Genomic DNA, 12,347 nt, shown 5'->3' with positions numbered 1-12,347 from the left:
CATGAGGCTGATGTAAACCTCTACAAATGAGTTCCGATATATAGATGATGTCCTGTCATTAACTTAATTTAAGTTTCATGATAATTTCGAACTTATAGGATTTTGATATATTGGCCGCGGGCATCACTGAAGATACATTGTTATTAAAATGCGCGCATGGTGCAGAAAAATTGGTACCTTTATGTTATGGTTATTGCTTGCAAATGTTATTAAAAATACAAAATGATAAGTTTCTAAACTCTCATGAAATGTCGATCTGAATGCTATTCAATATTTTAGATAAGGCTTGATACCGATTTGGACTACTTTATATATTTGATTCACCTTTTATATAATTCTCCTTTAGCAAATGTTTAGACAAAAGCGATATAATTTATTGCAATTAATGGTGGTTATAATTTCGATAGGATTATGCATTAAAAAGTTCTGAACAAAAGTTCAAAACGTACACTGTCATCTTGTTTTCTTATATCAGGCTTAAAGTTTTAGTGTTCTGTTAAATTGTTCCTTTTAAAATTGTTATACGATGATGACTGATGTACCCATATTTTGATTATTTTATTTATTGTGTCTGTTTATCTATGCATCAATGTAAACATAACGGAATTTGATAGGACTGTCATTAAAGTGAGAGGGTTAGCGCTATAGAACCAAATTTAATCCACCATTTTCTACATTTGAAAATGCCTGTACCAAGTCAGGAATATGACAGTTCTTGTCCATTCGTTTTTGATACGTTTAGTTATTTGATTTTGCCATGTGATTATGGACTTTCCTAATTGATTTTCCTCTAAGTTCAGTATTTTTGTGATTTTACTTTTTTCGATCAGGTTATATCAATATTTGAATTTTCATCTGACAGAAGAACATTATTAACACCCATATGTTTCCATGTACAATTTTGTTTCTATATGAATTTTCCCCAGTTTACATCAGAAATATTACAGTTCAGTAAACAGAACGTATGAAAACTAACCAACCACAAGTTTACACGTATAGGTCAATATAATTCCATAACTAGTATATATATACTTTATCAACTTTCGACAAGTGAGCATTTAAAGTACATTCCCATATAGAAAGAATGAAACTTTTCTATCTCCCTGTGGTGTTTGTTGTGGTCTTTGGAAGCAGAGGTAATGTTCCAATTAGTGATGCTGATCTAAACGAGCAGCATGGTGATCCCCCTGCCTATGCACGTAATCGGTATAATTCTGGTTACTCATCAAACAATGGAAATAATTTCTACGCGTATGATGCACGTGTAAACCTCCAAAATAGTGGACAAAGTTACTCTCCTTATGGTGGGCACAGTTACTCATCGTATGGTGGACAAGGTAACGAACAGTATGGTGGTGAAAGTAGCATTGGTCATAGATTTGGACATCTAGGTAAGTACAATGTACTTAATTCATTCGATCATAAATTATCACAATGTATGTAATGTTTGTGAAGTCTTCCTTTTTTCTGATATATTCTAGCATCATTAGTTTTTATCAAAAGTATCTGTCTATGAAGAAGCAGCTCAATGAAATCTTCTAACAATTAAATAATTAGTTTTTTCTCTCATTTACTTATGATAATAAACGCAACATGGTATACCGCTGTTCGAAAAGTCACCAATAGACCAAGTGTAAACAAATCAGGGTTACAAACCAATGCAACATACACAGAAATGTACTATAAGATAACAACTACCATTTTCCTGACTTGTTACAGGATATTTTAAGAAAACAATGATGGGTTGAACCTGATAACGAAGAACATTTCATTTGCATTATTTTGAAAAGATACTACTAAATGCCCGCTACAAAAATTGATATCAATTATACATAACAGAAAATACCCCCAAAAATATAAGAAAAACAACAACTAGTAACTCAGTCTAAAATTATATCACTTTCAACTCACTTAACAAAAGCAGAAAAGTATGCATCTGCGGCAGTCACAAAAGTGTCAGAGCTAAGATTGTGTTAGGGTCTATATCGATTATTTTATCTATAGAGGCATTACACGGTATTTCTAGTTGTAAACATATACAAATCAACAACTTACATGTTGTTATCTAATACATTCTTTATAAAGTGAATGTCTATTTCCTTTACAGAATGCCTCAGAAAATGTAAAGGTGAGTGTAAACATGTTTTGAACGCTAAAGTCTAGTCTGCAATCGGATTATATATGTATCATTATTAAGTTAACGTATAAATGATACTTTTTACAACTTCTTTTATATATTTTATCTTGTACCTCAACGATAATTTTAAGAAAAGAATTACGAGTGAACGTCATAATTTTCTAAACATCCAGTTAACATTTTTTCTCTCTAACATAACATTGAACATCTTTTCAATTTTTCATTGCTTCCGACGATTTTCATATAATGTCTAATACAGGCAAATATTCTGATTTATATTATGGCATGGGGAATATGATAAACAGAAGTTTTACAATACACACACAGGGCTCCTATGTAATGATGACTTATTTCCCAGTAACCTTAAAAGAAAATACCGGAATTTAATTCGACACCACAGTCAATAAATTATTGGCAAAAGTTTTATAATTGAAATCACGTTAACTAAATAATCTATACTGCAATTTCGCCTATTTGCACACCTTAAAATAGCTAATAACGACTAAAAGTTCAAAAAATTAATTTATGTCTGAGGCAATACACAACATATAATCTATACTGCAATTTAGACTACTTAATACCTTCAAATAACTGATACCGACCAGAAATTCCATTTATATTTCAGCATGGAGACAAAATTATTGGCAGAGGTTTTGCAATAAACATACCATAAGGCTTTATTGCCATGAAAATTATTTTCTAAAAATTCAAAATGCACAATATGGAAACATACCCTGTCATCCAAGTAATAAAAGATTCAACGGTCACCCATCGTGTCAAGCTAATCGTGGTGAAGTTCTGAAAACAACTAGAGAAAGTTGTGACTATAAAAAACAATGTACAGCCAAGGTGGATACTAGGCTGTTCGGAAAAACATACAAATTCCATCACTCATGCTCCTACCATGTAACGTCAATATCATTCTATGCAGAATATGAATGTAGTAAGTATATGAGTATTGACACACATAACTAGCTTAAAGGTAAATTCTTCGTTTCAGAATCTGAAACACCTTGTGTAACTCATTCTTCGTACTACAAAATGAAATAACGTAACGGTGAATTTCCATTGTTTATTACATCAGTAACCAATCACGTTTTGTTTTGGTGTTCACTTTTGAAAATATTACTCATGATGCATTAGATTCCGAAACGTCGATTGAAAAAGGTGGCAATTTTATAAAACCTGACAAGTTCAAACTTTAAACTATATTATCTAACGAACGAAAGTACATAAACACTGCAATATTTCTGACTTGTACAGAGTTAAGAATAACGATGGTTTAAACCCACACGTATAATATCCATACATTGTCTATTAATTATTATACACAAATTTTTTTCAAATACTAAGGCTTTTCTACCTCAGGTACAGATTACCTTAGCTGTATTTGGCAACACTTTTAGGAATTTTGATTCTCAATGCTCTTCAACTTTGTACTTCATTTGGCTTTTTAAAACTTTTTTGGATTCGAGCGTCACTGATGAGTCTTTTGTAGACGAAACGCGCGTCTGGCGTACATATAGAATTTAGTCCTGATATCTATGATGAGTTTATATACATGGCAAAATCTATATCGCATGCTGTATCACCACTAGAAACCAATATGAGTCATAAGAATTTTGCAATGTATAAGTCTATAAATGATAAGTTTGTCGTCTATTTGAACGAAATCTGATTCCTGATACATGTATATTAGGTGGGGTTTAGCAGAAGAAGAAAAAATATTCATGTCCACCCTATTTGGATGAAAACAAATATTGTTTTCTTGTCACACATGAAAATAAAGATTATGGACCCACTTTCTATTGTAATGAGATATGTATTTCTTTGCACATAAAAATTTGAGATAGAATCGTGGGTAATTGATCATTTTTTATAATGAAAATCTTTAGGTTGACTCGGTGTCATAAATGACCCATCTTGTTAGCAATCAATTTTCTTTAAATTCAAATTTAATGAGAATACATTTCGTATCATTCAAGGAAATACATCAGCTAGACGTCATATATCAAACTTTAACGTCATTTGATATATGACGCCATGCCCGGTATGCAATACAGATATAGCTATGCGATACGGGTTTATCTTTTCGATACGGGGTATGCAAAATAGGTTTAGATGTGCAATCCAGGAAGCGATATAGAGTATTCGAAACAGACCGAAAAAAAACTTGCATATATATATAGTCACAGTGTTCGTGATCATTCAACATTTTTTTTTTGTTAAAAGTGAAATGAAATTCGTAATCTTTAAGATACACAACGCTAAAGAGGTGTAATTGAAAGCTTTTCGAATAGTTTATAAATAACACTTAGCTGAGAGAGTGATAGAGCAGATTGGTACCCCGAGAAAAAATTGTCAACCTCTGCTCTATCACCTTCTCAGCTATGTGTTATTTAATTTATTATACTGAATGTCCTATCATTATTGGCTTTTACAAATTATTTTTATTTCAAAAGTATTTTCTATGACGTCACGTTCATAACAACGTTACGGGCATTAGAAAAAAAAGTCAAGCAAGATGTTTTATTTTATTTATTTTAACAGTTGATAATAAAATCTTAGCCAACACGTAGAACATGTAGAACTTAATCATTGTATTTAATTCCTTGATTTAAATTCAATTCATTGTTCTTTGAATTGTCGATTTCTGATTGGTCTAAAAAAATAGTCAGCCGCTCAGCAATGTGATTAAGTAAATTTACACTCTCGTCTTAGCCAATCAAAATATTGCATTTTAACGTGACGTATAATAATTTAAAATATTCCACCCCGGAGCATGTATATTTTTATTGTACTGTAGGTTGTCTGTATTTGTTCTCTGTCTATATCCGATGTTGAATTGTCGAATTTGACATGTTGGATGGTTATCCTTTTGGTGAACCTGGGATGATTCCATTTTTGCTGGTGGGGTTCGTGTTGTACAGTCTTTATTTTCGTATACTGCGTTCTGTAAAATGTTGTTTTATTTTTTGCCTTCGAGTTGTGATTTTTTTTTTATTTTTGCGACTTTGCAGGTTCATTTGGTATGCCGCTTTTCTATTATTTTCCTTCTTTAAAAAAAAACACACGTTCAACCCCCAGCTTAAATTTGTCTCATTGGCATTGATCGCACTTTAGTTATCAACAGTTATTTACAAAAAAAGATAAGTTTTAAAATGAAATGTCATATAATTCCATCTTTTGTTTGATCACAGGACCTTCAAAAACATTGTGCGCAGCATTTTGTAAGTGCCGACAAGCACCTTCCAGATCACCTAACGGATATGGTAGAAACACTGCTGCCTATTGTAAAAGTAAGTTTTTATAGTAATTCTTATAAATTCAGAACACTTTTCTGTAGGACGTTGATTTCCAGTAATGGGCAATTTATCATGTATAGACAACTGTGGGATAATCAGTTCGTTCAATGCATTTTCTTATATTTCTAATAAGAGGGACTGAATGATAAGCCTTTTCAAAGAAATAAGGATAAGAAAATAAAAGAATAGACACTAATAGATAAAATCAAACAGGAATGAAGAATAATGGGATTTTAAGATATTAAAAATGATGAATAATTGACAATACTTGTAAAATTGAAATAGATTTCTTAACGCAAAAGAATACAGCGATGAAGGAATCGACATCCACACTGTCATACAAAGTTACAAATACGCTGACAAATCATTCTATTTGAGGGGGTAGATTTTGGTTCAGGGAGATAACTCCTTAAATCAGTTAATCAGTCTAAAAGTGCAAAAAGCAATATAGGTCAATATGTATGTTTTCAGATATAAGCTATAAAAACTTTGGCGGTCTTGCTTTTTCATAGCTTTATCATTGACGTGTTTAAAAGCTCGAAACTATTTAAAAATGACAAGTATTTTAAATGACTTTTTGAGATGGTTTAAAATCATACATATAAAAGAATTTAATAGAGAAGTTTGGGTCAATGAGCAAAATATTCTAAGGCATTTGAATATATAAGACTAGAGGATTTCGAAAATCTGACAAAAATTCCAAAACATGACTAGCGAACATCTTAAAGTTTTGATTGATCTATTGATTGCTTGATGTCTGCTTTACGTCCTGATGTCATCATGTTATACATAGGCAGGACAAATCTAAGATTTAATGTTAAATTTACGCTACCCGTAGTCAGGTGAAATAAACAAAACATAATAATAATTCATTTGAAAATTTCAACAAATAAATATGGCACAAGTAACCTCATTTTACAATATACACTCTCTTACTATTGCACCCCTTCCTTAAACACACACTCTTATATATGTTATATCATATCTATATTTGGATAATCTAATTTGTTTAAAAAAAACAAAGACGAAAGTAAAGAGAAACATCGTCTAAATTGATATGTGACCGAATCCTCTGGTCAATGGAATCAGTTTGATAATATGTCAAATAAGTTTATCGTAAAATTGAGAAAGGAAATGGGGAATGTGTCAAAGCGAAAACAACCCGACCATAGAGCAGACAACAGCCGAAGGCCACCAATGGGTCTTCAATGTAGCGAGACACTCCCGCACCCGTAGGCGTGTTTGTATTGCCATTATTATGATTTTTAAATGCTTATTGAACTATTTATCGCAAGTTATTATTTATCTATATTTCAGAGAAGTACAAGAATTACCTTCATTGGTAGAACGCCAAGATTTAAATGACAAAACTATGAAATAAAATTGTCACACTGTTGGATATCTTGTTTAACCTTCTATTGTGTACATTTAACCATCGTCGAAATATTGAGTTCGATAAGGTTCTATATGGAAGCATTTGTGACATAACTTCGTTTGGTGGCAATTAGGAATGCCCACACGAGGTCTAAATTCTAAGAAAACACCAGAATCATTCAGCTGTATAATTTTGTTTGTACTGATATAATTTAAATGCATGTATAGTGCATGCTGTCTTTACAGTTTAGTTAACAAGTCATACATAATTAAAACTCCTTACAGTTAATTTGTCAATGTATCAAAATAAAATTTTGAAGACACTGTATAAAGTAAAAACACAAAAATACTGAACTCCGAGGAAAATTCAAAAAGGAAAATCAAAAATCAAAAGGCATAATCAAAAGTCAAAACACTTCAAACGAATTGATAACAACTGTCATATTCCTGACTTGGTACAGGCATTTTCTAATGTAGAAAATGGTGGATTGAACCTGGTTTTATAGCTAGCTAAACCTCTCACTTGTATGACAGTCGTATCAAATTCCATTACATTGTCAGCGATGTATGAACAAAACAAACATACTCAAAGATATGATTGCATGTGTGCAAAGGAGAACAAATCTCCACCACAGACCAGATGAAGTAAAAATGAATAACCTTAGACCACGATACGGCTTTATATAAAAAGTAAAATCCATACCGGTTAGTTAATACATTCAACAGTAGTATACCGCGGTTCGAAATTCATAAATCGATTGGGAAAAAAAAAACAAATCCTCGTTACAAACTAAAACTGAGGGAAACGCATCAAATATAAAAGGATAACTGCGAGCTTTCAAAGCGTTCAAAGTCATAGAGATTACAAGTGTTAACTAGTCGAGCGAAACACTGTATGTTCACAACAAAAAAGAAAATAATGTAATATACATGATATAAACAGTTAAATGACAACGGATTTACGGACACCGGCAGGTATATGAATAATGAGGCGAGGTTTAACAGGTTTCTGTCATCAAACCATCTCCTAACATATACCATAATTGGATTAATAAAGTATTCTTATTCTTATTAGGTCTTTCCACTTTTCTGTGGAAAGACCTATTGTTTTTCTTCTGATTATTAGGTCTTTCCACTTTTCTGTGGAAAGACCTATTGTTTTTCTTTTGATTATTTTTTTTTTCTTCCGCCTAATTTTGTTCTTGCGATAAACATTTGTTTCGCAATATGTCGCTTAGATATTTTGTATATGATATCGAACAGTTTATGCGCTTTTGAAATTTACCCTGCGTAAACGAATACTTTTCTTTGTAGGAGTTATCTCCCCAAACACTGTTTTCCTTGTTATCGCATCTCCTTCGCAACCGTGAAAGATTATGACAAATTTATTTTACAAAATTGCTCGTTATATCCTTGGCATGATTTGTCCTATTTTGACCGAAGCGATATGACCGCTCCATATGAGAGTTATTTCCCCTTATGCATCTGATATAAGTGATATGAATTTCTATCTTATAAATCATAAGTGATAGAGACCTAGGATCTTTTGATTTGAGGTCCTTGGTCCCAAAAAATGAAAATTAGGTCAAGGTCAAAGGTCAAGGTCATATTCTAATATTTGAATTTGGCTTATTTTCACTTATATCCAAAGACTGTATAAGATATCAACAAATTATTTTTACTAAATTGTTAGTTGCGACATGTCGTAAGATGTAAATTTTGATTGCAAGTGTACGTTGAATGCAAAAGGGAGTTTTTCTCCCCTCTTGTATTTAGAAATACGTGTTTGGTGATATAACTCATTTACTAAATATAATTAAGACCTATGGTCTTTTGATTTGAGGTCCTTGGTTTATGACCTTGAAATTGATCTCAAGGTCATAGCTTGATTTGACGTTCTAGATTTTGACCTTTGCTTTTATTCTATATGTATACATGATAAAGATATACAACTTTTAGAAAAAGGTATCAAACCATTTAACCTTGAAAAAAACAACCGGAAGTGACCTTTTGTAAACCGGAAGTAGCTATTTTTTTGTACTTTATTAATATAAAAGTATATAGAACCAGATATTTTTGGAATTAGTGTCAAGTAAATATTCAAATATAATCGGAAGTAACATTTTTGAAACCGGAAGAAACAAATTATCTCCCTTATTTAAAAACAATGTATGGAAACAATATATTTTTGGAATCAGCTTATTAGGAGCTATCATTTGACGATTGAAATGACATTTTAAACTTAGTTTCACAACTTTTCATATCAAAATACATTGTTTTGATGGAAAGACCTTCAATTGTTCTCTGAACAATTGGTTTTTAATTTTTTTTTTTTTCTTCCGCCTAATTTTGTTCTTGCGATAAACATTTGTTTCGCAATATGTCGCTTAGATATTTGGTATATGATATCGAACAGTTTATGCGCTTTTGAAATTTACCCTGCGTAAAAGAATACTTTTGTTTGTAGGAGTTATCTCCCCAAACACTGTTTTCCTTGTTAGCGCAACTCCTTCGCAACCGTAAAATATTATGACAAATTTATTTTACCAAATTGCTCGTTATATCCTTCACATGATTTGTCCTATTTTGGACGAAGTGATATGAACGCTCCATATGATAGTTATTTCCCCTTATGCATTTGATATAAGTGATATGCATTTCTATCTTGTAAACCATAAGTGCTAGAGACCAAGGATCTTTTGATTTAAGATCCTTGGTCCAAAAAAATGAAAATTAGGTCAAGGTCAAAGGTCAAGGTCAAATTCTAAATTTTGATTTTGGCTTATTTTAACTCTTTTTCATTAACTTTATAAGATTTCAACAAATTATTTTTACTAAATTGTTAGTTGCGACATGTCGTTACTGATAAATTTTGATTGGAAGGGTGCGTAGACAATAAATGGGAGTTTTTGCCCCTTTTATATTTAGAATTATGCGTAACGGGATATTACTCATGAACCATACATAATACAGACCTAGGGTCTTTTGATTTGGAATCCTTGGTTTATGACCTTAAAATTGAGGTCAAGGTCATAGGTTAATTGGACGTTCTAGATTTTGACCTTTGCTTGAAATTCATATTTATACATCATTAAGCCATAGGAACTGACATTTTCAACTAAATTTTAATATTTTCATATCAAAATAGATACTTATTGATGGAAAGACCTGCAATTGTTCTTTGAACAATTGGTTTTTAATTCTTATTCTTATTCTTATACCAATTGTGTAACAATACTACACAAAACAAAAACAAAAGGTTCAATAGTTGGAAACTCATCATACAGACACAAAAGACTCAAAGTACAGATCTGAGTATTCTCGAAGACACTGCAATTAACATGAGCAAGTTAAAGGCCAATAGCTTCTAATAGAAAGGAGTGTATGAGTACACATTAACCAATCAATAATGTAGTGTAAAGGCATCATTTAAGAATTGAATGCTCTTTTTTGTAAATTTATTGGGGTGTAAAAGCGTTGACCGGAGTACATTTTGTATGAAGCTCGGAAGCGCTTCATACTAAAGATGTGCGTACGGTCGACGTTTTTACAACTCTTTAAATTTACAAAAAAAAAAGCATTCGATACATATAATTACATTTTTACCTTTAGACTCACCAAAACATGCCTTTTATCATGTTTTTATTTCATTTACCTGTGCACTTTATTGTGGGACCTCGTGTCATGAAATGAAAACTTGCATTGTGTAATACAATTGATTTAGGAATATCACGAGGTTGCTAGTTAGCCAATCAGAATAACGTATTATAATGAAACATACATCTAATGTAGTTATTATCAAATAAAACAAATCCGCGTACGAAAACCCATAAAAAAACTTTATCAGATGTAACTATTAGTAGAACATAAATACGAAAACTCCTTCTCTCACATTATTATGCATAAGGTGAAATTGTGTGTTGCTACAGCGATAAACTAGAAATATCATTCAGATGAGGAATCAACGTATTATCTGTTGAAAATATCAAGTGCTTTTTATAGTAAGTCAACATCAATTCATTCAAATTAGTTGATTAAGATTATATTTAAAAAAACCAACTTGTTTTCATGTGTAAAGTTTTATTTTAAAACACTTGTTTTTGCTGAATACGTTCACCTAGATATTTCCTAAAGTCTTATGTTCTGGTTCGTTAGAAGACGGCGCGGCGCGTCCTCCATATCTCCAGATTCACTTTCTATACAACCCTGATGAAGTCCATCAGTCTACAGTTATCAGATACTTATCATGGTGTTGACTTACTATAAAAAGCACTTTGATATTTTCAACAGATAATACGTTGATTCCTCATCTGAATGATATTTCTAGTTTATCGCTGTAGCAACACACAGTTTCACCTTATGCATAATAATGTGAGAGCAGGAGTTTTCATATTTATATGTTTGTGCTGATATCTTTGTCATTGTAATATAGGACTTATCCTCGATTTCACTGTCAGTATCTGGTGAAATACTGTATGACGCATGTTGACCCTTTATCAAAGGTTCCCTTTATATCGTTCTTTGTTCTGGTAAGGATTTAATATTTTTTTTAAAATCTTAGTCTGGGTTTTAGTGCTAGTACATCTGCGTGTTCCTGGTCAATAGTAGAGACGTAACTATTTGGGAACAACATGTTAGAGTACACTTTTAACACAGTCAAGTTAATAATTCTAATTGCACGTTTTGTAGTTACAATATTTTACCTAGATTATAACTTTGGGCGGCTAGGTGTCCCCGTTTCAAAGTCATTTGAATCATTTGTAAAACAAAGCAGGCAATGCACAAAGGTTTATCAAATAATCAAATATGTAAGTAATATTTGAATCAAAATAAAGTTGACACAGTGGCGGTCAAATTGCAATACTTTGTTATTAATATTCTATAACTGCATTAAGGATGTTTGCTGCTCAGTTTCAAAATAAATAACTTTCCAAAAAACTAGTATATATTGACAGGGGATTAACTTAGCAAAAAAGCAAAAAAAAAAATATGGGGTCAATGTGCTTGTTTTCGAGATATGAGCCACTAAAATGTTTTAAGGCATTCAAATTGTTGAAACCAGCGGATACCGAAAATCTGACAAAAATTCCAAAAAATGACAAGCAAACACCCTTAAACAAAGTTAAGAGTGTAACACATTATTTATCTCTCAACTACATATAAACGATAGTTTCTGCCACATCCATTCAATTTATCAGCTCGTAATGTAGGTAATATGCACATTGGAGACTTTCCCGTTCAAACAATTATGTCTTGTTTATTTTAAAATTCATACACATTGTTGGGTTTTTGTTTATAACCTAAACATATCTTCATAATTCATTGATGAGATTTAAATGTCTGCTACTTACCATTGTTTCCTAAATATATTGACTGACTGAGAAGTAGATTTCCGCAGGACACTTTCAAGTCCCATATATCAAATGCATTTCCCCTTACAATTGTGAAATATTATTTAAGGTAGTACCAAACACTTTAACCTACATTTTTTTGGCTCGTTTAATTTTCTTAATTTTTTGACAAAGTGTTTA

General features: G+C 31.7%; 1 protein-coding gene across 1 annotated transcript; it reads left to right on the top strand.

The window, feature by feature from the left end:
• The first annotated feature begins 1,056 nt into the window (after positions 1 to 1,056).
• On the top strand, positions 1,057 to 6,838 carry LOC134719452 (uncharacterized). Its single transcript, XM_063582444.1, has 5 exons — positions 1,057 to 1,391; positions 2,108 to 2,128; positions 2,763 to 3,080; positions 5,338 to 5,436; positions 6,760 to 6,838. Exons 1-5 carry the CDS (start codon positions 1,085 to 1,087, stop codon positions 6,786 to 6,788), a joined length of 774 nt encoding a protein of 257 aa, XP_063438514.1. The 5' UTR covers positions 1,057 to 1,084; the 3' UTR covers positions 6,789 to 6,838.
• Positions 6,839 to 12,347: the final 5,509 nt, after the last annotated feature.

Source organism: Mytilus trossulus, chromosome 5, assembly GCF_036588685.1.
Source record: "Mytilus trossulus isolate FHL-02 chromosome 5, PNRI_Mtr1.1.1.hap1, whole genome shotgun sequence".
NCBI classification, from domain to species: Eukaryota; Metazoa; Mollusca; class Bivalvia; order Mytilida; family Mytilidae; genus Mytilus; species Mytilus trossulus.
This window is presented reverse-complemented; position numbering and strand designations above follow the sequence as displayed.